The sequence below is a fragment of the Schistocerca gregaria genome, chromosome 1, assembly GCF_023897955.1.
Source record: "Schistocerca gregaria isolate iqSchGreg1 chromosome 1, iqSchGreg1.2, whole genome shotgun sequence".
NCBI classification, from domain to species: Eukaryota; Metazoa; Arthropoda; class Insecta; order Orthoptera; family Acrididae; genus Schistocerca; species Schistocerca gregaria.
The window spans coordinates 373,470,846-373,497,924 of NC_064920.1; the positions used below are offsets into that span (position 1 = coordinate 373,470,846).

The 27,079-nt window shown below is 38.3% G+C and overlaps 1 protein-coding gene across 5 annotated transcripts in view; it reads right to left on the bottom strand.

Annotated features, from left to right (window-relative positions):
* LOC126347079 (exportin-7) overlaps positions 1–27,079 on the bottom strand; it is a 214,861-nt gene that overhangs the window by 16,455 nt on the left and 171,327 nt on the right. For 3 of the 5 annotated variants that reach the window (XM_050002243.1, XM_050002242.1, XM_050002244.1), the window contains exons 17-21: positions 24,879–25,090; positions 6,901–7,039; positions 6,280–6,357; positions 4,565–4,746; positions 3,328–3,455 (exon numbers count right to left, since the gene is read on the bottom strand). In XM_050002243.1, coding sequence (XP_049858200.1) covers positions 3,328–3,455; positions 4,565–4,746; positions 6,280–6,357; positions 6,901–7,039; positions 24,879–25,090 — 739 coding nt within the window. Of the gene's footprint in view, positions 1–3,327; positions 3,456–4,564; positions 4,747–6,279; positions 6,358–6,876; positions 7,040–24,878; positions 25,091–27,079 lie in introns of all 5 variants that reach the window. The other 2 variants (XM_050002240.1, XM_050002241.1) reach the window with 1 other exon arrangement.

The following is a 27,079-nucleotide window of genomic DNA, read 5'->3' on the forward strand; positions in this document are numbered from 1 at the left end:
TCCAAACATAAATATTATTGAGCATGTCTGGGATGCCTTGCAACATGCTGTTCAGAAGGGATCTCAAAATTTCCTCATATTCTTATGGATTTATGGACAGCCCTGCAGGATTCCAGGTGTCAGTTTCCCACAGCACTATGTCAGACATTAGTTGAGTTCATGCCACGTCATGTTGTGGCACTTCTGCGTGTTCGGGGGACCTACACAATATTAGTCAGGTGTACCAGATTCTTTGGCTCTTCAGTGTATATTAATGACCTTGCAGACAATATTAATAGTAACATCCACTTTTTTTTGCAGATGATGCTGTTATCTATAATGAAGTACTACTTGAAAGAAACTTCATAAATATTCAGTCAGATCAAACTTCATAAATATTCAGTCAGATCTTGATAAGACTTCAAAGTGGTGCAAAGACTGGCAACTTGCTCTCAGTGTTCAGAAATCCTGAACTGGCACTTTTGAAGAAAGACGCAAATCATGTTTCAAGAACCGGATTTAAATGACTCTAGGAATATACTATAATCCACTATGTATCACCGACATAGGGATCATGAGGGCAAGATTAGAATAATTACTCGAGGTATTCAAACAATCATTCTTCCTACACTCCATATGTGAATGGAACAGAAAGATCCCTAATCACTGGTACAGTGAGATGTACCCTTTGCCATGCACCTCATGCTGGTTTGCAGAGTGTATATGTAGATATGTTGTTCTGTTACTGTCATTCTGAGAGCAACAACCCACAGTGACGATGACAACTTTTCATGAACACGTAACAATAAGGATCTCCCTCTCCCTCCCCCTCCCTTTCTCTCTCGATTTCTTGTTTTCTGCCTTAAATAGAACATTCCAAGTTGCCCTGTCACCTGCCACAGGACAATTCACTATATGTCCTTGAGTCAAAAGGGTTGCTTCAAAGAGCAAAGCTTTTTCAGATTAATGTTGTCTTGCAAAGTTGTAAGCGTTACATTTGCAGACAAGCTCGAGATTAACATCTGGTGATATAATACACTTTCTTTAAAAATTATCCAAATAGAATGGGAATCAGTAGATGTAAAGTACATGTATAGACTACCAAATGATTACAATTTAAAAGAATGGACGATTTATTCAAGAGAGAGAGTTTCACATATTGGGCAAGTCAGTAATGCACTGGTTCACTTCTGGCCCTTATGCAAGTGGTTATTTAGCTTGGCACTGATTGGCATAGTTGGTGGATATCCTCCTGAGTAATATTGTGCCAAACTCTGTCCAGCTGATGCATTAGATCGTCAAAATTCTGAGATGATTGGAGGGCCCTACTCATAATGATCCAAATGTTCCCTGTTGGGAAAGTGATTGGTTGGTTTGTTGATCTCGGGGAGGGGACCAAACAGCAAGGATTGGGGAACGAAGCCAGCCACGCCCTTTCAAAGGGACCATCCCAGAATTTGCCTGAAGCAATTTAGGGAATCAGGATGGCTGCATATGGGTTTGAACCACTGTCCTCCTGAATGTAAGTCCAGTGACCTAACCACTGCGCCATCTCACTCGAGTGGGGGAGGTGACCTTGCTGACCAAGGTAGGGTCTGTCAACTATGAAGACAAGCAGTAGAAACTTGCGTCATGTGCAGATGGGCATTATCTTGCTGAAATGCAAGCCCAGGATGGCTTGCCATGAAGGGCAGCAAAATGAGGCACAGAATATTATTGACATCCCACTGAGCTGTAAGGGTGCTGCACATGATGACAAAGGGGATCTGCTATGAAAAGAAATGGCACCCCACATCATCACTTGTGGTTGTCGGGTTGCATGGTGGGTGACAGGTTGGTAACCCTTTGCTGTCTGTAGTGTCTCCAGACATGTCATTGACCTGGATTCTCCTTGACTGGAGTAGAATTGTGTTCAGTGATAAGTCTTGCTTTGAAATGGGCCCTGATGACCATTGAAGATGTGTCTAGAGACACCCCACACAGCAGTGTTATACCAACCTGACTGTCGCCCACCAAACAGTCTGACAATGAAGACTTACGGTTTGGGGTCCATTTCTATTCACAGCAGGACCCCGGACCCCTTTGGTTGTCACCTGTGACTCTCTTACAGTACAGTGGTACACTGACAAAATTTTACATCCTGTTTCTTGCCCTTCATGGCAATCCATCCTGGGTTTACATTTCAGCAAGATAATGCCCCCCCCCCCCTCCCCACACACAAAGCGAGAGTTTCTACTTCTTGTCTTTTGGCTTAAAAATAGTACCTTGCCCAGCAAGGTCATCAGATCTCTCCCCAATAGAGAATGTTTAGGGCATTCCAGGCAGGACCCTCCAACTGACTCTGCCAATCAATGCTAAGCTGAGTCACTGCTTGCATAACGGACAGAGGTGGACCAACATCTTATAGACTTACTTGATTTGTGGAGCTCTTTCTCTTGAATTAGAGAGTATATCCTGAATTCCACCAAAGCTGTCTGAATTCCCTTGTCAGTGTTTTCAGTGAACAATGTATGAGGTCAATCTGCAGTAAGGGTGTTATACACTGAAATTAATCCTCTGTACCCCAAAACTATTTTCATGCGGTAGAGTACAAAGTAAGCCTTTTGAAATCTCTACAGATACTTCATTGAAGTAATGATACACTGTTCATTTTCAAGAATAAATGTACTGTAAAACTGACTGGTACTCTTTTCCTACTATTGTGAGTTATAACTTTTGTTAAATGCTATGACAAGAATAATAGAAGCAATTCAAGTTCTTGGATAAGGAGCTTGTGTGGACAGAAATAACCATGCAGAAAAGGAAGTTGTGCAAGGCCCAGCAGTAGCTGAACTTCCCCAACTTGCTCTTCAGGTAAACAGTTCTGTATGGTCCCCTGAGAAAATATTGAAGTGGTGAGGTTAGACTGCACATGCAGCTTACATCAGCCGATAGAGAACAAATCGATGTCTGTGTTAACAGATTAAGGAGGCTGCTTTGCTTTGGATGGGTAGGCGGTGTGTGTGTGTATGTATGTGTGTGTGTGTATGTGTGTGTGTGTGTGTGTGTGTGTGTGTGTGTGGGGGGGGGGGGGGGGGGGGATGAACTATGCGAGACAGAGATAAGTTACACTGAAGGACACAATTTCCTAGAGCTCTCTCTCACACTACCAGGAAAAAAAAAAAAAGTATTCATTGGGGCTTTTTTTTTTTAAAAAAAAAAAAAAAGACTTCATGATACGGGATTATTTAATGTTTACCCGCATTTATGTCGGTCCTACCTGCAAATACACTAGTTTAAAGGTACAAAAAAGTGAACAATAGCATCCTTTTATAACTCATATTAATAAATCAATACTAATTGACCTACCTATCTCTGTTTTTTGTTAACAAGTTCCGCTCAATTCCTTCCATGAGATTTTCAAACCATTGTGCCATTGCAGCTTGTTTGTCTGGTGGCTGACTCCTTATTATATTTTCCCTCAGCTGATTGAAATACTATAACAGAAGTCAGAAAACATGCAAATTATAGCAAATAATTTTTGCAAGTATTACATTACAGTTCAGAAAAAAAGTCCAATTACAATGGAAGATGAAACAATGAGCATTATCAGCCCTCTTTTCTAATAGTATAGGACGTTTGACAGATATGAAAGGAAATCAGAAAATTCATTTTAGCTAAGTACTTTTGCCCCAGAAACTGTTATGTTGTGTAGCACGAATTAATTACACACTTATTTCTGTTATTAACCACATACTTTTTCACTGTTATATAAATCATCTACTAATAATCAGCATGGAAGCACACTGAAATATGAAGTATATTAAATATCATGTGAACAGTTTTGTTCCAAATTACGTATCTTAAAATAAGCCACAGAAATTATGACTAACATTCTGTCGATGACCAGATCATTAGAGATTGGGCACAAGGCAAAGAACAGGGAAGGAAATTGACTGTGGCCTATCAGAGGAATATTCTATCTAACTTAAGAAAGGACAGATTTCTAATGAAAGCACAGAATCTAAATCAGGATAGCCAATTGGGGACCTGAACCACTGTCCTCCTGAATACAAGCAGTGTGTAAAGAGTTGAGTGAATTGCTGATCTGACAATTGCCATAGTCAGTTGTCATGGCAATTACCATAATATTCCAGTATATTAAAATATATCCATCTGGGACTGACACAGCATGGTGAAGGGAAGAAAAGAAACAAAGACTAAATCATAAAGACACACTGATCACAAGCTCATCAGAAACGTAGCACAAGGAAGAGGCTGTAATCCAGATGAAAAGTTTGACTCATTTTCACATATTTCCATGTCGTGTAACTCTCTCTTTGTTTGTCTCTTCCTGAATATGATAATGAAAGCTTATCCTATGTAAGAAAGATTCAGCCAGAGGTTTGTTATATTTGTTGTACCATTGAATCCGAATAATTTGGGATGTTAAAGTCAAAAAATAATTCAACAATGTGTGGCTATAAAACAATTATGAAACAAAGTCATTTTCTTGATAGAGTTATTTTCAGCTCACAATAAAAGATGGTAACATAGATAAAATAAAAATATTTGTCAGTATTAAGATTCTACAACACAAACTTACCTCTTCATTTAATAAAATGAGCCCTAAAAGAGGTCGAGACATAGACCACTGATTTCTACAGTCTTCAAACATAATAACATTGAGTACAGTGCTGAGAATTTGCTGGAGAATTTCTGGGTGTAGCTCAAGTACTTGGAGGAAAACGTCACTCGGTGCTGGAACACCTCGTCGTGTCTTCTTCCCTTTGTTTCATACATAAAAAGTGTATATAAACAACTAATAAAGTGTATTGTAGAGTTATATCACTAGAAAGAAAATGTCATACATGAAATATATACCTATTTTTTCCAGGATCAGAGAAATAGAAAGGTACAACTGATGGATGAAGCCAAGTTAAAAAAATTAATAAAAGTAACCTTGAAGATTTGGTATTGTTTAAAAATTAGATAAAACTTTTATGTGATGCAAGATTCAAAAAACTCAATTTGATATTTGACATAAATTAAAAACAATAACAACAAAAAAGTTCCTTAGACACATATAAAAGTAACTTAGGGCTGCCTGAAAGTTAACAATTAACAGATCCAAAATCCTACAATTGAATTATTAATTTTTCACTATTTTAAGAGTTAAGCTTCTGTTCTGAAAATTTATTTTTTACTATTTCACACTAAGCTTACTCTGCCACAACAAATTACACATGAGTTTCCTTTAATGTTCTCCTGGTCAATGAAATTAAACATTTATGTAGGCAGAAAAATTTATACTGAAGGAATTCAACAGATATTTATTGAGATATGATCAAAATATATTAGGGTAATGGTTGAGTCCTGCAGTATAGACAGTCTTTCAGTCATCAACCTTTGTTATCTGTTCTATAGAAATAAATTTTGAAGAGGAGGAGGAGATTTAGTGTTTACCGTCTCGTCAAGAATTAGGTCATTAGAGATGGAGCACAAGCTCGGATGAGGGAAGGATGGGGAAGAAAATCGGTCATGCCATTTCAAACAAACCATCATGATATTTGCCTTAAGCAATTTAGGGAAATCACAGAAAATCTAAATCAGGACGGTTCGCACAGGTTTGAACCTCTCTCCTTCCAGTGTGACATAAATTTTGAAAATGAGAACACACAGTGTATTGACTTTTCTCTTCTTCATGCTCCCAGTTTATTTTAATAAGACAACAACCTAAACAAATCCAACAACAAAACGTGCCTGTTATCTTTTAAAAATAGCCTTAAATTGCACAGAAATTTTTCTTAAGGGCTTCTGGACTTCCTATATTTTTCGAGGAGCATCAATGTGAGTTTGAATGTGCTGGTCCAGAATGGAAACTGTATGTTTTATTTAGCCTATGTAAAGGGTAGTCTTTCAGATCTAATAAACTGAATGTTTCCTTCAAAAACAAGTACTTGAAATGGGACTGGTTAATACCAGTAGCATTTGCCAGGATTGATATGAAATATGACTTAAATGGAAGGTAGACTTATGCAATACACTAAGGCTGGAGTCATATTTCTGTCCATTGTAGTTGCTTGGTTGCTTTTCTTTAGAGTCTTCTAGTGTGTTAACCAATTTGTTGGTAAAATCACTAATAGTGCAACACATTTTAATGTGTATGTAATAAAAAAAGTGGAGTGGGCTTTGCATATCGGTGGCACATTTATTTTTACACCATGCAAAAATCTGCAGAACAACAACAACTTAGTCCATAAACAACCATGCTCATATATCACTGTTGCCTACCTATTAATCCTGAATCAAGATATTTACCTTTTTGTGTTAACTGCTTGAACAGATATGTGACAATATGATCCAAAGTTGCACAACAACCAGTGCACACCATTGTGTCTGTAATGCAAATGATAGGGTTAATAACTCAAACAAACAATAGTTTCTATTATTTATATCACAAAACTGGAACAAGTGCAGTCTTCATATCATTTTAGGTTAACATGCATTTCTTGATGTGCCTGATAGCACTCTGACACTTTAATAGTAACCTCAACAAACAATGCACATTTAAAAACATGAAAAATGCAGGAATAGATACTATAAAGCACAAAGAACTTTGAATTCTACATACTTGAATGACATGCTAAATAACTAAAAACATACCACTATCAGTGTCATAAAAACAAATAAACAGATGGAAGCAATCACTACAATAAGGATCACTGATTAACACAGTCACAGACATATTCATCCTGACCCAAATACTAAGTGCTAAATTTCTCTGAAATAAGGTGAAGAAAACCACAAAGAAAGCCAACTGCATATCATGCTTTTGCACAGCTAATGACATGTATTAGCCTTAAAACAAGGTCAAAAAAGTGGTATAGGGTCTAATGAAGATGTCTGCGACTATACCTGTGAAGAAATTGAGGTTCACACCTAAAGCTGTAAGACCCTCTGAGATTGATGACAGTATGTAGAGAAATACGCGTGGCTCTAGTGTCGAGAGGAAACTCATGTGATCCTGTGCAAGGCACTCCAGTAGAACATAATATGTTTGAGACAACTTCGGATAATCCTGTAAGAGAAATTTTTTATTAATATATTAAATATTATATGTACAATAATTTATCAAGCACCTATAGTAATTCAGAATACAAAAGGGAACACTAATACGTAAGACACAGTATCAATTACCCAAACATAAAAACAAAGCCACGAAAGCAACTTTACCAATTACTCTTAAATCACATATTATTTTGGTGTTACAACAAAACTACACCTACGAGGGTTGTACCAAAAGTAAGGTCCCCATATTTTTTACAAATAGAAAACACTGTTTATTGTTATTAATTTATACGTCGTTGAAAAGCTTACACTTTTGTCTATTTTTCAACATAGTATCAATTTTTTTCAACACGCTATTGAAGACTATGCTCCAGCTTTTGTATTCTAGGTTTAAGGAGTTTCCTACCAACCCACTGAGGAAGCGTGTGCCACCTAAGTGTTCCTTTAGCTTGGGGAAGAGATGATAATTGCTGGGGGCTGAGTCCAGGCTGTACGGGGGATGGGGCATAACAGTCCACCCAAATTTCTTCAAAAGCTCCTGTGTTTGACGAGCGACGTGGGGTCAAGCATTGTCATGAAGAAGCACTACTCCCTCCGTCAGTCGTCCTCTCTTGCCGGAGTTTGGTCAATGTTTCACAATATCTGTCTGAGTTTATTGTTGTCCCAGGTTGCATGAAATCAATGAGGAGTACCCCCTTCCAATCTCAAAACACAGTTACCGTAACATTTCCTGCCGACTGCGTTTGGTTTTAATTTCTTTGGTGGCGGTGAAACGGAGTGACACCACTGACAAGATTGTTGTTTTGTTTCGAGGGTGTAATGAAACACCCATGTTTCATCTCCTCTGATGATTGAGTCCAACAACTTCTCCTTGTTGCCTTCCCCCTCACATTGTTGAAGAAACTTGCAAGCATAGTCAACGCTTTGCTCCTTGTGTCCGTCAGTCAGCATCCAGGCCAACGAGTGAGCACACATCTTGTGATAACCCACCATTTTTGTTAAAGTTCTTTCCATTGTGCCGTGGGAAGCTTCAGGAATGCATTCAATAAGTTCACGAACAATGACCCTCCAATCTTTGAGCAGCTCACTGTTGATTTTCTGAACAATGGCATCCAAAACTGTCAGTCTTCCACTCTGTTCTTCATTGTGAATTTCTGTGCAACCAGCAAAATCCCTGCACCATTTGCAGACATGCTGAACGAACATGCACTCTTCACCATAAACCTCAGTCATTTGCTGATGAATCTCCACGGGCGGTAACTTCCTTGTGTGGAGAAAACGGATTACTGCTCAAATCTCACACTTGGTGGCAGCGGTGATCGACACTTCCATCTCTGACGGCTGCCAAGCCAACACTGAGCGATGTAGCAAATCGCGAATGGGCGGGCTTGAGAATGGGGGAACCACTGCACACAGCACTGTTGTCAGATTTAGCCTAGCACCTTCCCTCGAGGCTGTAACTCATTGGGAACCTTATTTTTGGTACAACCCTCATAAAAAGACATGGGATCAATATACATAGATCAGTTACATATTGTTTTTCTAGTAAAAGCATTATAAAAGTTAACTGCACCTATTAGAGATGCAGTCTCTTCCCTTGACTTTACAAGATGCAGCTTGAGAATAGAATTTTGATAAGAATATCTTCGAAAGGTGTTTCTAAGTAGAAACCAAAATCTGTTGGTAAAAACTTGAATAAAATTTACTGTTAGATAAAAATTGCTGTATCCAATTCATCACTGATATGAAACTTCTCTTAGTGGCTGCAAATCCAAATATCACTATCAGAATATTGGCTAAAAAATATGTAGAAATTTTCTAGTTTCTTCCTGTTAGTCACAAACATTCAGCTGTTTATGTTCTCTCACTGAACAGTTTCCACAATACTGTATGTATGAGATGGAAGTATGAAAACAGCATAGTACTCATCTAAAGGGGAGCTGAGACAGGTAGGAGGGCAAGGATTTGAGGGTGGAGGGTGGAGGGTGGAGAGGGGGGGGGGGGGGGGAGTTGTGTTAATTTGGTTTGTGAACCAATCACACCATTCATAATGTAGCATGTAAATGAACCCAAGCTCGCTACCTCAGAAGGCATTTACAATCCATGTAGCATATTTGAAAGTGATAATGCCTACTTCTTTTGTCTCAAAACAACAAAGGAAATATGCCACACAATTTCAAACCAATCACAAAATCTAGCATTGTTACTATGAGAGTCCAACCTCATCACAGTAAGAGGTGAATTGTTTGAAAGTTGGAGTGTAACTGTCACATTCTAAAAAACTATCAAATAGAGAATAAGGTACATTTTCTTTGCCATAAGGAGAATGTAAGGAATATTATTAAGAAGACTCTGTACAAAACAGAATGCCAATAATTGGGCTTACATTCCAATCACACTCAAATACCTGATGTATTTTCATAATAAATGATCACCCAGTTTCTTTTTTTCATAATTATTAATCTCCCACTTCCTTCTTCAACCAACAGCTTTGATCTTGTCCAATCTGACTTAGCCACATTTTGTTCAAAGGGAGGTGAGGCAGAGTAGTGTAAAGTTAGTATAGATTTGTGTGTCTATGGAAAAATCTATGCACGAAGCGTACAACAACTACAACCATAATATCTGGCTGAGAACCCAAGAAAATTGTGGTTCTATGTAAAATTGCTAAGCGGGTCTACGGTTTCCATGCAGTCACTCGCTGAGCAGCCTGGTGTGGCAGTTGAAGACAGCAAAACGAGAGTCAAAGTTTTAAATTCTGTGTTTATTAGTTGTTTATGCAGAAGAATCATACAAACATACCTATGTTTGACCATCACGCAGAGTCCCATATGGACGTCATAGTAATAAGCATCTCTGGCAGAGAGAAACAACTGAATGAGTTGAGAACAAGTAAGTCACTAGGTTGGGACAGAATTCCAATGCAGTTTTACAAAAAGTACTCTATGGCATTGGCTCCTTACTTGGCTTGCATTTATCGCAAATCTCTCAACTAGTGATAGGTCCCAAGCGATTGGGGAAAAAAAAATCACTCTTGTGTATAAGATGGATAAAAGGATGGACTCACAAATATAAATATCAATATCCTTAACACTGGTTTGCATTGGAATTCTAGAACATATTCAGAGTCTGAATATAACAAATTTTGTAGAGAGGGAAAAGGTTATGTCCAAGGATCACAAGGCTTTTGAAACTCAGGTTGCCTTTCTCTCCCATGATATACTGCAGGCCATGGGTGAAGGGCAACAAGCAGATTCCATATTTTTAGATTTCCGAAAAACATTTGACATGGTATCCCACTGTACCCTGTTAACGAAGACATGAGCATACAGAATAGATTCCCAGATATACTTCTTAAGTAATAGAACTGAATATAAGCTCTTCGATGGTGAGTGTTCATCGCAGACAATGGTTCATCAGGAGTGCTCCAGGGAAGTGTGAAAGGTCCACTGTTATTTTCTATATAAATAAATGATCTATCTAACAGGTTGCGCAGCAATATGTGGCTGTTTGCTGATGATGCTGTGGTGTAAGGGAAGGGGTCAAAGATGAGTGACTGTGAAATGATACAAGATGACTTGGACAAAATATCTAGTTGGTGTGATGAAGCACAATTTACTCTAAAGCAGATGAGTACAAAAAACAAAACCATAATGTTCAGATACAGCATTAGCATCATCCTGTTTGATGGAATCACGTCATTTACGTATCTGTGTGTAATGTTGCAAACTGATGTGAAATGCAATGAACATGTGAGGATTGTTGTAGGGAAGGCGAATAGTCGAGTTTGCTTTATTGGGAGAATTTTATGAAACTGTGGTTCATCTGTAAAAGAGACTGCACATATGATGCTAGTGCGGCATATTCTTGAATACTGCTTGAGTGTTTGAGATCCTTTCCATGTTGCATTAAAGGAAGACACTGAAGCAATTCAGAGGTGGGCTGCTAGATCTGTTATCGGTAGGTTCGAACAAAACATAAGTGTTACAGAGATGCTTTGGGAACTCAAATTGGAATCCCTAGAGGGAAGGCAACACACTATTCGAGGAACACTACTGAGAAAATTTACAGAACTCGAATCTGAAGCTGACTTCTGAACAATCCTACTGATACGATCATTTATTTCACGTAAGGACCATGAAGGTAAGGCATGAGAAATTAGGGCTCATGTACGGGCACACAGACAGTTGTTTTTCCCTCGCTCTATATGAGATTGGAACAGGAAAGGAAACAAGTGTTAGTGATACAAGGTACCCCATGTCAGGCACTGTATGGAGGTTTGCAGAATATTTATGTAGATGGAGATGTAGATGTCCTGTCATTGAGACATATTAGAGACAGAGCACAAGCTAGGACTGGGGATGGAAATCAGCGATGCACATTCAGAGGAACCGTCGAAGCATTTCGCTTAAATGATTCACAGGGATTGAAAGAAATCCAAATCTGAACTGGTCTACAGGATTTTGAACTGATGTTCTCCTAAATGTGAGTGTCATATCTCACCACTGTGCCCCCTCTGCTCAGAGCATAGAAAGTTTCTGCAATTTGAGAGCTTTTTCAGGTATTGGAATACGAATCTCCTCAAAAGTTCAAAGATACTGGGGGGAAAAAAGTGATGAATCATTTTGAAACCTGAAGAAAAGTGTTAATCTGAAACAATAAGTAAAACACTTAAAGCGATTTGTACCTAACTATATTTTGTGCACCTGCTTTTTCTCCTGCTTTGTTGCCATTCTCCATTTCTCTATGGGTTCGGCACTGTTTAATGGGTTTTGGTAATGTCAGAGACAGTTGGTGGATGGCTATCCCTTTTGACAGTAATATTATGTGAACTTATTATCTTACTATGGTTCTAAAAAGTGGTCTCCATTCTGTGACAGCACTAAAATTTGCAATATACGACATATTCAAGACCAAATCCTAATCAGAAAGTGAAAAGATCATCAAAATAAATATTTTTTTCTATGGAATTTTTGCACTTAAATGGGAGCAGTGTATAAAAGAACACAGTGTTTAATCAAAATGGTTGCCTCAATGAGAACGTACAGTAAAAAAGGGATAAAGCACAACAGCAGCAGACAAGACTCAGCATTAAAACCATGACATTCATGGAATAAAACAATGAGAGAATCATGATAATGATGAAGAGCAAGAGGGCAACCATCAAAAATGATTGGGGGAGTGGTAGAATGTGCTGATGCAATGGTCATAATAAACATTTGTTTTGTGATTAATACTTGTGTTTTAATGTCAATATTGGAGTACAACACTAAAGCTCATTTCTAAAAGTGAGCCCTGACCGCACCATACACTTGTGCCGAAACAAGAGCTGTATCACTGGAGAGATACAGAGGTGAGCAAGTGTGTCAGGATATACCCTGTTTCAGTGCTACTAGAGCCGTGTCGTCATGGCATACAAAGTATTGCGCCATAATTAAAGATGAAATTAAAAATTAAAGAAGCTTTCCCATACTTCGTCGAAATATGCTTCAGTAAATAAATGTTTAAACTGTCAAATCTCAGGGGGATCGGGCAAATATCTTTCCCCGCAAAGCATTGTTTTAAGAAAAAAAAGGTGGTACTAAACAATAAAGCCAGAGAGCCAAAAATTCTTATGAAGCCTCAGTAACTATAATGAGAACTAAATTTGGAACAAAAATTTCTTTGTTAGTAATAGATTAAGTATCACACAGTACCTGATGAAATCCCTTAAATAGTAGAGCAATAGCAAGTTTAAGACTTTGATGTAAATAACAATCAATACAAGGTATCTTAAAGTTGTAGTTCAGAGATCATGTTCTACTGTCAGTTCTGTTCTAAAAATTCTAGATGGCAAAGTTTAAATGCATGTGAGCTAAATGTTTTTCTGTGATTATAGGCAAGTTGATTCCATTCCTACAGAAATTACGTAGATTAGAAATTAATACACAACAGTGTTATAAAATGGTGTGTGTCCATGAGAGAGGCAATTTAGATGCTGTTACTTGGGGATAGATTGGATGATGGCAGGTGTTTCCTTCGGCCGTCCTCTGTGCCCATATATAAATATGCCCTGAGAGGTAATGATGATCTTTACTTAGCACCCAGTTACCATATGGTCGGTGTCGGTCAAATGCTGACTTTCCTGCTGCATCAAGTAACATCACAGCCAGGCTGCAACTAAATGCATATTTTTTAGCACAAATAGGAAGTGAACTCGTGAGGATGGAATATTGTCCTGGATTGCTTAGATTTAATGGAAGTAACTGACTGTGTGCTGCCCATAATGTTAACAAAACTGCATGACAAGTGGTGAGATTATATTCCACTTTTGTGGCGAGCAATTAACTTAGATTATTAGAAGTCAGGGTGAATCAGTCAGTTAGAGCTTAAAACTTTCATTTATAATCATAGTTCCTGAGCCCACTGAGCAAACAGAGAGTATAAACATTTGCTTCAGGGAACAAAAGAAGAATGTGGACTTGCACACTGGGAACTATGGTCAATGTTGTTGTTGTTGTCTTCAGTCCTGAAACTGGTTTGATGCAGCTCTCCATGCTACTCTATCCTGTGCAAGCTTCTTCATCTCCCAGTACCTACTGCAACCTACATCCTTCTGAATCTGCTTAGTGTAGTCATCTCTTGGTCTCCCTCTACGATTTTTACCCTCCACGCTGCCCTCCAATACTAAATTGGTGATCCCTTGATGCCTCAGAACATGTCCTACCAACCGATCCCTTCTTCTGGTCAAGTTGTGCCACAAACTTCTATTCTTCCCAATCCTATTCAATACTTCCTCATTGGTTATGTGATCTACCCATCTAATCTTCAGCATTCTTCTGTAGCACCACATTTCGAAAGTTTCTATTCTCTTCTTGTCCAAACTATTTATCGTCCATGATTCACTTCCATACATGGCTACACTCCATACAAATACTTTCAGAAATGACTTCCTGATACTTAAATCTATACTCGATGTTAACAAACTTCTCGTCTTCAGAAACGCTTTCCTTGCCATTGCCAGTCTACATTTTATATCCTCTCTACTTCGACCATCATGTTATTTTGCTCCCCAAATAGCAAAACTCCTTTACTACTTTAAGTGTCTCACTTCCTAATCTAATTCCCTCAGCATCACCCGACTTAATTCGACTACATTCCATTATCCTCGTTTTGCTTTTGTTGATGGTCATCTTATATACTCCTTTCAAGACACTATCCATTCCATTCAACTGCTCTTCCAAGTCCTTTGCTGTCTCTGACAGAATTACGATGTCATCGGCGAACCTCAAAGTTTTTATTTCTTCTCCATGGACTTTAATAACTACTCCGAATTTTTCTTTTGTTTCCTTCACTGCTTGCTCAATACACAGATTGAATAACATCGAGGATAGACTACAGCCCTGTCTCACTCCTTTCCCAACCACCGCTTCCCTTACATGTCCCGCGACTCATATATCTGCCATCTGGTTTCTGTACAAATTGTAAATAGCCTTTCGCTCCCTGTATTTTAGCCCTGCCATCTTCAGAATTTGAAAGAGAGTATTCCAGTCAACATTGTCAAAAGCTTTCTCCAAGTCTACAAATGCCTGAAACGTAGGTTTGCCCTTCCTTAATCTAGCTTCTAAGATAAGTCGTAGGGTCAGTATTGCCTCACGTGTTCCAACATTCCTACGGAATCCAAACTGATCTTTCCCGAGGTCGGCTTCTACTAGTTTTTCCATTCGTTTGTAAAGAACTCCCGTTAGTATTTTGCAGCTGTGACTTATTACACTGATAGTTCGGTAATTTTCACATCTGACAACACCTGCTTTCTTTGGGATTGGAATTATTATATTCTTCTTGAAGTCTGAGGGTATTTCGCCTGTCTCATACATCTTGCTCACCAGATGGTAGAGTTTTGTCAGGACTGGCTCTCCCAAGGCCGTCAGTAGTTCCAATGGAATGTTGTCTACTCCAGGGACCTTGTTTCGACTCAGGTCTTTCAGTGCTCTGTCAAACTCTTCCCGCAGTATCGTATCTCCCATTTCATCTTCATCTACATCCTCTTCCATTTCCATAATATTGTCCTCAAGTACATCGCCCTTGTACAGACCCTCTATATACTCCTTCCACCTTTCTGCTTTCCCTTCTTTGCTTAGAACTGGGTTTCCATCTGAGCCCCTGATATTCATGCAGGTGGTTCTTTTTTATCCAAAGGTCTCTTTAATTTTCCTATAGGCAGTATCTATCTTACCCCTAACGATATGCACATCTACATCCTTACATTTGTTGTCTAGCCATCCATGCTTAGCCATTTTGCACGTCCTGTCGATCTCATTTTTGAGACGTTTGTATTCCTTTTTGCCTGCTTCATTTCCTGCATTTTTATATTTTCTCCTTTCATGAATTAAATTCAATATTTCTTCTGTTACCCAAGGATTTCTACTAGCCCTCGTCTTTTTACCTACTTGATCCTCTGCTGCCTTCACTACTTCATCCCTCAAAGCTACCCATTCTTCTTCTATTGTATTTCTTTCCCCCATTCCTGTCAATTGCTCCCTTATGCTCTCCTTGAAACTCCATACAACCTCTGGTTCTTTTAGTTTATCCAGGTCCCATCTCCTAAAATTCCCACCTTTTTGCAGTTTCTTCAGTTTTAATCTACAGGTCATAACCAACAGATTGTGGTCAGAGTCCACATTTGCCCCTGGAAATGTCTTACAATTTAAAACCTGGTTCCTAAATCTCTGTCTTACCATTATATAATCTATCTGAAACCTGTCAGTATCTCCAGGCTTCTTCCATGTATACAGCCTTCTTTTATGATTCTTGAACCAAGTGTTACCTATGATTAAGTTGTGCTCTGTGCAAAATTCTACCAGGCGGCTTCCTTTTTCATTTCTTTGCCTCAGTCCATATTCACCTACTACGTTTCCTTCTCTCCCTTTTCCTACTACCAAATTCCAGTCACCCATGACTATTAAATTTTCGTCACCCTTCACTATCTGAATAATTTCTTTTATTTGATCATACATTTCTTCAATTTATTCGTCATCTGCAGAGCTAGTTGGCATATAAACTTGTACTACTGTAGTAGGTGTGGGCTTTGTATCTATCTTGGCCACAATAATGCATTCACTATGTTGTTTGTAGTAGCTTACCCGCATTCCTATTTTCCTGTTCATTATTAATCCTACTCCTGCATTACCCCTATTTGATTTTGTGTTTATAGCCCTGTAGTCACCTGACCAGGAGTCTTGTTCCTCCTGCCACCGAACTTCACTAATTCCCACTATATCTAACTTTAACTATGGTCAATATGTTCTCCATAGCTTTCTGGCCAACAACAAAAATAGTTTCGCGAAAGACAGCGAATAATATTTCTTATTATTAATCCGGTGCCCCACACACTGAGTTTCTTAAGTTGACAACACCGCAAAACTTAAAAGGGAATTCCTTAACGGTGACTGACTTAGTCATAATATCCCAATCAATTTGAGTAGGATTCTACTACTTACCTATAAAAAGTAGTTAATGGAGACCGCATTTTTTTTGTAAGTCTACTACACTGCACAACACAATTAGAGGATTACTTTTTCAAAAACTTGTGACTGTCTCCCATTGCGGTTCAGAAGCTTGAAATTTGGCTCAAAAAGTGCTTACAGCCTTGCTCTGTGAAAGTGTGCCAATCTGCAACTCCACTCTCGGGCTTGGAAACACTGCAAACAGCAAGGTGTCTACACACGTGAAGAAAAAATATCAGACCTAAAAAGTTCATGTTAAGTATAAGTTGAAGATGTCACTTTGGCATTAAAACTCACAAAAATTCTGCCCAGTGTCACCATGGATGTACCACATGATAGGAAGGTCATCACATCCCCTCTTACCCACAGTTCACCACTTCTTTTGATGTTTCTGTGATGGTAATAACTCAGCATTGAAGTCACACGGTTTGGTTATGGGTGCCCTAGGAATGCATTTCGGACACACTGCCACTCATAATCAACATGGAACAGCAGTTTTCTTGTGAATGGCCGAAGAAAATAATTAACACACATTGCTGTGTAGTATCATCATGAAAAGGCCTCAGGAGGTGACTTACAGGGCATTAATGAAACCTCCCCTTTTCTTGTGGTTTTCATATTCACAAATTTGGCAATCGTGAATGATAGTTTGCAATGCAATCAACAATAGGATGATGTTACTGGCAACCTTTTAGACAGCTGACACCCATCATTCAACATCCCCTTATTCAACAACAACATTGTGAGCAACAACACCATTGAACATTATTGCACGCCTATGGAGAGCGGCGCGACTGTAATTTTTGCTCTGGCAGAACTACTGTGGATTATTCAAAAAATTTCCATGCAATTTGAATGTGATCTGAAGCAGAAAAGGGTTTTTATGCTTTTTCAGCCCTCCTGTTTTGCAGCGCCCTCTGGCGTGATGACGGTGTCAGGGATGATACTGAAACATATGTGGGAAAAAAAAAAAAAAACAGCAAAGAGTCCATCTAGGACCCCCAATTCAGTAACACCCTCAGTGCCTCTTGCATGTCTTTGTTGATTACTTTAAAAATATACCTATACAGAGAACCAGTCACTAATTACTTGGGCACTGTCATAATTGTCATCCTTTTTGACATCCTTTAGATTCTGCATGTGGCCAGCGAGCACTAGTTCAGTAATATAGCAGCACTCAGCTGAGGAGAGCAGAAATGGTTATCTGACACCTAGTAATCAGTGACTGACACTATTTCTGTACAGGAACAGTTTTTAAGTGCCACACAAGGGTGCTCTGGCAGCGCCGAGGTTACTGCTGAACTGGGGTATCTTAGAGATAACTTTTATCATTTCATCCATGCTCCCCCCCCCCCCCCCCCCCCCCCCCCCCCGAGTGGCATCAAATCGAAAGACTTTTACCCAGTGAATGGTCTACCCCCGACGGGAGGCCCTTGTCACACTTTTTTTTTTACTGTATTAATTTTTGAAAATATAATGTAAAAGCTGTGATTCTTGAGTTTCTCCCGGCGTATTTGATAATCAAAATATTGTGCCTGTTGGACACTATAGACCGGCAGTACACCCGTGGATATTTTGAATGTAAAAGCTGTTATATAAACTCTATTTGGCCTTTTACACTGGCATGACTACCAATGACTTACCAGTTAGGATGAATAGGCATAGGCAGAAGGTGTATACTGGAAACATACAATATCCTATTTCAGAGCATGCTCTACAACATCACAGGCATGACCTCAGTGAGTGTTTCAACACATGTGCCACCTGGATTCTTCCACCCAGACACCAGTTTCTCATAACTCTGCAGCTGTCATTACAATATGTCCTTGGTTCTAACCACCCACCTGTTCTTAATTTATGTTAATTTCTTTCATTTCAGTACTTCTCAGTAACTATTCTTTTCTTCACTCCCTTTTAGTTTCCTATATCTTTTATCTTCTACCTGCCTATTTTTCCCATTCCCATATTTTGTTAGGTGTAGGACCCAACAATCAGTCTTTCCTTCTCATCCCATCCAGTAAGCAACCTCTGACCCGGAGTTTTGGGCAACTTTTCTGAACTCTGTCCTTTCCTAAAGTTCACAAGTCTATTTACTTCACTACTCTTCCTTCCCTGGCAACCTTGGCAATTTCAATGCCTGTGCAACGTGTTCTCCTGTCCCCAGCTGGTAAGTTGATTTTTTATTTATCTAATTATTTTATTATATTGCACAAACTTAATGAAGTGAATGTGTTTTAAAAAATGAGACTGTACTAATGCAATGTTTATATTTTTGCATGGTGTGAAAAGAATTTATGTTTAAATGTTTGTATGACGATAATGTTAAATCAAATTAAACACATCATTTTGGGACTAATGTGACAAGTACAGTCTGTAAAATTCTTAGTAAACTAAGTGAGCTTAGCAACCCAGTTCCATTTGGTAGATATCGGAAGAATTTGATAGGCATCATAACACTTCTCACTGCTGCTTAATTAAAGTGTAGACATGTTGAATTCAATTTCATATTCATTACTACAAACAAGTAGCACATACAGACATGAGTGTCTTTGTAACGAGATTTCATTAAATTCTGTAACTTCTGTGTAGCAGATGTTCGTCGCTGAACATACATTGCCAGCCCTAACCCAGCTGCAGCCCCCACCCACACTCCTCTCCCTGCACGTGCCTCTGGGCAAGAATCTCAAAAACTTTTTGCAATGCAACTAGAATGTTTGGTCTGCTGTGTGTAATTGATGCACAGATAATTTTTAAAAATTTAAATATTATGACAGATTAATAAAAATTCCATAATTATGATGACATAAGCAAAGGTTTCAAATAAAAAAAGTAAAAGGCAGAAAAAGATGATAGTGAAGTAGTAAAACCCCAAGTGATGACTACAACGAAGTGAACAAGGACTCAAAATAAAATTTAAAAAATGATTATATTTGAAACTAAATTAAACTGATAAGAATGAAGACCGCATCATTTTTGATTAATATTATTAAAAAAATTAGCATGCCACTGGAACTGAACCCATGACATGCAGTTTACAATCCTACAGCTTTGGTCACTTTTTGAAGTGATACTTCTTTGCGCACGTGTAACATGCATTACACATGAGGTGAGTCACATAACTACCAAACAGACAAGTAATGATTGTACACGAACCATACAAGATAAAAATGTGCTGTCATGGGCTGCTAAACATATCTTTTTGAGATCCACAATTCAGTATATTATTTACTACCTTAGGGTACACAACGAATAAGCTGTGTTAGTGAAAATGAATGAATTTGGAGAAAACTTTGCCACCTGTGCACTACTTTACAATATGCTGAGTAAACTATAACATTTACATCTAAATGATACTAACATGTAGATCTCAAAAGTATGAAAATCAAACACTGTGATAGCACATGTTTTTCTTAAATGGCTCATCCACAATTGTGAGTTTAGTGTCTAGTATTTTCTTGGCACAGTAACGTCAGACAACAAAAATGGTTATTCTGGGCGAACTGTCAAATACAAACACGTTATCATAGTGTTTTCTTTATGGAATGTTTTTTTGAGTACAAGTCAACACAGACGTTTCTCTACTAGAGCAGTCTAAAGATTAAGTTACATTTATTTTCACACCTAAAAGAAAATAAAACAAACAAATTAATTTTTGAAAGTCTTTCTTTTTCTTTTTCTTTTTTTTAATTATTGACACTTGTTCTCCAACTTCTAGTGCTTTGTTCCCCTTGAGAATTTTGTTGATATTTGTACCTACTACTGACTGGGTGCATCTGTTTTCTTTGCAAGTATGTTGTTCAATGAATATAACTTTTTGTTAGTTTCACCGCAGCACTGTTGGTGTCTACGCATCTGACTGAGTCTGGTCTTTGCACTCTCCTGCTGAAGGTTTATTGAAATTGTTTTGTTATGTTACTGCCAGTGTACAGTGAGACTATGACGGTACCTATGCACTCAATGATATTTTTGAAGGTCTTCTGTACCACATTTTTTGTACATTCTTCACAAATGAAAGCCCACCAGGGTGGACAAATGAAGGCTGTGTAACCTGGGACCTAACCTTAAGACAATTGTATAGATACTGAAAGCTTATTGGTTCTCATACCTGATGCAGCCTACTGGTGCTGGCTTCAAAATGAAATGAGTGTAAATTATAGTACTGATGTAGACAACGTGAGTGTCAGGTCTAAAGATATGTGCTGATACTATGGAACTGGAAGTAAAAATATAAAAATATACACCCCCCCTCGGGTTAAACCAAAAACACGCAACCTGTGCCCCCTCCCCCCCCCTCCTTTTTAAATCTGAAGATACTGAAGCAGAAAATACAGAAGCCACATTTCACTGTACAGATGATGGCAGCAGGCATATTATAAAATACTTTCTATGACCTGTGACACTATCATCTGCCCCACAGTACTGTATGGTTCAGTAAGCTGGATGCTTACAAAAAATGAACAAGAAAAACTGGATGTTTATGAAAGAAAAGTAATGAGAAAAATCTGGGGACCACTGTTGGAGAATGGCGTATGGAGAATTCGAAAGAACAATGGCATTTATCAGTTAATGAAACAACCCACTATCATCCAGAAATTAAAAAGTAGGAGACTGCAATTGGCTAGAATGGAAAACAACAGAATCACCAAGAAAGCATTTGAAGGAATTCTCCAGGCAACAAGACCATTGGCCCGACCTCATACAAGGTGGAAAGATGACACAGAGAAGGACATCAAAGCATTAGGAATTTCTGCAGGCTGCAGAGAGGGTGCGAGAGATAGAAAGTGGTGGATGCAGATCGCTGATGCAGCACGTGGTCTACAGGGTCTGTGATCGAAGAGGAGAGAGAGAGAGAGAGAGAGAGAGAGAGAGAGAGAGAGACTCTTTCCAATGTAGCCACATTTTCTACAAGCTCCTCCCAATTCAGCCACAGTGTCTTTCAAAGACAAGTTAAAAGCACAGCAAGCCCTCTCATCCCTGAGACATTTTCTTCAAGCTGAAGAGAGGTGGAAAGTATATTATATGCTTCTAATATTGTTACATGTTGTACAAGCCAAAAACAAAACAAAAATAAATTGTACTCCAGAGACTATGCTGAATAGCTGAGCAACATTGATCAAGATTATTGGACTGCAAATGGAAACAAAAGTGCAACATATGACACTAATTTTGTTGCCTTCAAAGAAAATGTACAGCAAAGAAAATAAACTATAATTCTGTCAAAAATAATTTTTCACATATGTACATAAACTAATGAATAAAACTCATGAGACTGGTTCGGTTACGCAGAATCTAAAGGCAAACTTTTCTGTTTTGTCTGCAAAGTTACAGATTCAGGACTGGATGAATGTGAATATTTTGTTGAAAAGGCATGAAGAAAGCACTTCACATAGGAAAGCAATAATTTTGTTATTAGTTCCAAAAAAGTAAGGATGCACTTGTCGATGCTCAACTTGTTAGTTAGGTTTAAATCGAACTAAAGTATTGGTGGAAACACTTAGAACAAATGCTCACAGTTTAATTTTTTTTAGCAGACTTAGGTCTTGTGTTTTTGGGCAGCGATAAAATTCTTGAATCATCTTACAATGCAAATGATTTACAATGGTTGTGCCAATTAACAGACGAAGCTGATATTTTTCTTGTGCAATTTATATATATTCATGCAAATAAAGGAAAGGGATATACATTGTATCTGTCAAAAATGACATACAAGCAATCTATTTACCTCAATGCATCAAGTAGACAGGACCATGTTATTAGCAATATTACAAGATGCAAATAATATTTTGTTTCATTGGATTCCATTCCAGATATATTGCCTGTAGACCTACAGACTGTGACAGCACCTGGACCAGTGGAAACATTTATAAGTTCCTTGGTCATGGACGGCCATAATACTGAGCAATTAGCTCATGATTTACTAGATTTTTAAAATGAGAATGGCCATAATACTGAGCAATTAGCTCATGGTTTACTAGATTTTTAAAATGAGAATAACACTGATATCAAAGAATGCTGTGGGCAAAGCTATAACAATGACAGTAAGATGTGTGGGAAGTACAGTGGCTCAGAAACATAAATTAAGAACATAAATAAATATGCAGAATACATTCCTTACTTTGTGCATTCATTAAATTTGGCTGTCATGTGTGCTACAGAATGTTGTACACAAACATAATTTTTCTTCTACTTCGTTGAAAGCCTTTTACATTTTTTTCCACTTATACCTATTGATGGGGGTCTTCTTTTGAAAACAATGAAATAAACTACTTCAAAAATTCCAATTCTGAACTGGGTGGTCTGCTCGAGCAGATGCTACGAATGCATTTCTATGAATTTTTACCACTAATAAACAAGTTTTAGATTATATACATAAAAATCTTAATCAGGCTTAAAGACTAGTTTTGAAGATAGATAACTTTGAAATGGGAAAAAAACAGTTGCTTGCTTGACTCAGGAGGCGGGGACCAAACAGTGAGGTCATCCGTCCCGTCAGATCAGGGAAGAACAGTGAAGGAAGTCGGCCCTGCCCTTTCAAAGGAACCACTCTGGCATTTGCCTGAAGAGATTTTGGGAAATCACGGAAAACCTAAATCAGGACGGCTGAAGACGGGTTAGAATCGACGTCCTCCCTAATGTGAGACCAGTGTGCTAACCACTGCACCACCTCGCTCCGTCTGGGAAAAATGACTATTGCTTGGAACAAAATCCAACAGCGCATGCAAGCAACTAGCGCTTTGCTGCAGTCATCTGATCATGATCTTAACATGGGATATGCCCTTTATAAATTTTTACATGGTTACATCCAAGCAATGCAGTTCACATTTTCAGATACTGAAGTAAAAGCCCAAGTGCTGACCTGGTGTAACAAACAAAGCAACAGACTTCACGACGACACAAGCAAAATAAAAAGTGCAACCATTTCAGCATCTCTACTATGCTCAAAGCCTGGACAACATTTTGAAATTCAGGTGTTTATTGTCATAACTGATAATGTGCTGCCTGCATTAGCTAAATGAATGGAAGTGTACCATGAAGTAACTAGTGTAACTGGAATACTTCAGCAATTTAAGTCTTTAACAGTGGAAAAGATCTTAATGCCAATGCTTACCCGGACAATTTGGAAGAAAGCCTAGGTGACAAACTGATGCAGTTTGCTGAGCTGCTCAAAGCAGATGTGGCTGCTGCTATCAACAGCAAAAAGTACGAGATCCTGGAACGTAGTTTTATTAACTTTTGATGGAAAATTTACTAGAATCGTGTTTCCCAGATGTAGAAATAGTCTTATGCATCTACTTGTCCTTGATGATCAGTAACTGCTGTGGAGAATGTACTGTTTCAGTATTAAAGCTCATTAAATATGAGTTAAGGACCCATCGCACAAGAATGTCCCTGCGAGCTCACCTTAATGAACACTGAGTGTGACCTGCTTAGAGACAAAGATTTGACAAGTGATATATGTAAATTTGTCCAAATTAAATTCAGGGAATTTTTCTGTAAAGAGCTGTTTTGTTTTATAACCTAAACTTTGAGGCTAAAGCAAACCAAGGGCCTCCTTAGCACTGTCTATGAGCCACGAACTGGCTGATGTCAAGTAGCAGTTTGTTGTTTAGTTGCGTGACAAACAGAAATATATTGTAAATATGCATCTAATGTTACAGTAAAGTAAACAATTTTCTTCGAAAAACAACATAATTAAGTAAATATCAATGGACATAAATTTTGAAAATAAAATGTAATTGGATGGACAAAAAGATCTACTCAGCAAGCGACTGATTAAGTCTTTCCTTATCATCTTGTCCAGTAAGTCTCCCCTGAACCAGGGTTCTGAGCAACTTTTCTGAACTCTCCACATTTCCTAAGCCTCACCAATCCTTTCCCTACACCCCTCTTCCTTCCCTTTCAACCTTTCTGCCAGAAAAAGGAGCCACTGGGTCTGAAAGCTTGCAAATTTCACTACCTTTATATGTATGTGGATTCTCCTGCTGGTGCTTATTGAGTAAATTTTTTATTGATCCAGTTACGTCATTAGTAAATATTAAGATATTATTGGAAGATAAACAGTAGGGATATAATAAAACTGAGAAAGCAGCAGTCTATACCTTATGTCAGTCTTAGAAATATGAATACACTTAACAACTAATGAAACATGCTAAAAATAGTCATGTACTCAACCAACACTGACTGCTAGCAGATGTTACATTAATGGACACTGTATGTCATGTATACAACTCCACAGAGTAGTCTCATTCAACATCTGATTCCCAGATATTATAGTGTGTGTGTGTGTGTGTGTGTGTGTGTGTGTGTGTGTGTGTGTGTGTGTTTTCTACCCTGAAATCACAAACTTGAAAAAAAGTCACTTACCAACAGATCTGACTGCGGTATTGAGAGTAATAGCTTCACGAATGTATTGAGAGCATTATCGAGGGCTTCGTCGCCATACAATCGAAAAACACCAAAATTAACATAACTACCACACAGAGCAGCTTTCAGCATTGAAAAACATATAGAAATTCCTTTCAACTTCATTGGGTATATCTGGTCCTTTGGTACATCCACATTTAATATGTGCGTTCCTGTTAAAAAAAGAAAAAGAAAACAGTAAGAGTTACTCAATACTTATCTCAGCTACAAGCAAATGGAGTTAATGAATCACTGAGGTACAATTTATAAGTCATTTGTATTCATAGATATACTTTTATTTCTTTCTTAAACAAGAAAGAATAGAAAAATTAAAACAAGCAAGCTTGAGGCTATCTATGGATACTGATTATCAAAATATTTAGTGATCGCAGTTATAGCTAATGAAATGAATGTATCTATAGATGAAAGAACCACCACAGAGAAACAGTCGGCCAACAAATCTATATGTAATTCGATCTAACAATATTCCAAATTTTCTTGGAACAGCTTGCTGAAGATCTACAATATTCATACAATGAAGCTTTCACAACCAGATGTCATAGCTGCTGATGGTTGTATGGCCTTCGTTGAAGAAACTTTTCAGTTCCTGAATTTTGCACAGCTGTGCTGGACATCTTCGGAGATGCTCCTGGTGATGTTGAGACTTGCCGAAGTCGGCATATGCTTTGAAAGCTTACCATGTAACAAATGAGGAAAAATACACTGCTAAAGGCAGTGAGGGAACTGAAGCGCAAACAGCATATGGAAAGCCTTACGTATCATAATCTACTTACATTCTTTACCTGGTTATATGTAAAAATGATTATGCAGTATTAATGTCCTCTGTTTGCTAAAATTCTGTTTCACATTGTGAGATAAAAATTCCATTGAGTAAAGTAATGCGTAATAGACAACCACTCCCGTGTGGACACCAGCAAGTATAACCTGCCAAACGTCACCAGCAACTATCACTGAAGGTGTCAGGCAGTTAACTTTAAATACTGTGGGATTTGCACATGTGAAGCAATTGCATTTAGTATGTTATGTCACTGTGGAAGGTTGTATGTGGGAAACATCAGTGACACCTTCAAATGAAATAGCGAAGCAAATAGGGCATCACTAAGCATTGCCTGGAAAATACCCATGAAGTGAGAAATGTCAAAATCAGTATAATGATACACGACCCAAGTTTCTGGAATAGCAAAATTAAGATATCTATCAAAATTTAAAGATATTACAAACATGGTATGGAAAGTTCTTGTAGAATGTAAATAATTTACAGGTAAAGCTAACAACTTGCCGAATAGTAATGGCATTGAGTCATCAGCAGGCACATAAGCAAGACTAACAACTTCAGTAGGTTTAGGGTAGATCATTTTTCAAGCTAGAGTACATGTATACAAACGTGTACATACTATGTGACAGTTTTAAATGGGGAGTGTTTTCAACTACGGTTGCTTAAGATACTGGAAGAGGTCGGACCTGAAGCACCATGTTTACAACATTACCGAACTCAGCAAACCAATGCACTGTAGTCTTTACCAAATATTTTGTGTACTCCACTTGGCTTACTGTTGTTATGTTGCTTGTTGTATTCTTTTCTTATTTAAAAATGAGTGAAGAGACTAATCCTAATACATGATGGGGTTTGAGTATGACACTCACAACACCAAAAGGGATCAGATGACCATTATGTCGGTTCTGCTTTCGCAGAAAAACAGATCACAAGACGTAGATTGCCAGTCCTGCGAGAGGGAGGTGGGGGATGGGAGATTGGCCTCAGCAGCCAGAGTCTGTGGTCACTTGCATTTGTGTGTGCGCACATGCACGTGCCCCATCATCTATTTCTGAAGGAGGCCTTTCTGACCAAAAGCTCACTAACTGTCAGTCTTTTTACTGCACCTATCTGTGACTCAGCAACTCTGCTATAGGGGGAGGGGTGGGGGAGGGGAAGTGGGGGGGGGGGGTGAGCAGCAACTATACTTTTCAAAATACTGGTAAATATTCACATTTATTACAGCTTTTAACAATGGTGTGTACTGCACGGTCACAGTTAGTCACAACAGCTCAACTCTTCTTAAATTATCACTTAAGTAACATAAAATGAATGATTTAAAAACCTAAATTTTGAATGGTAACATACAAATGTTTTGAGAAAAGGT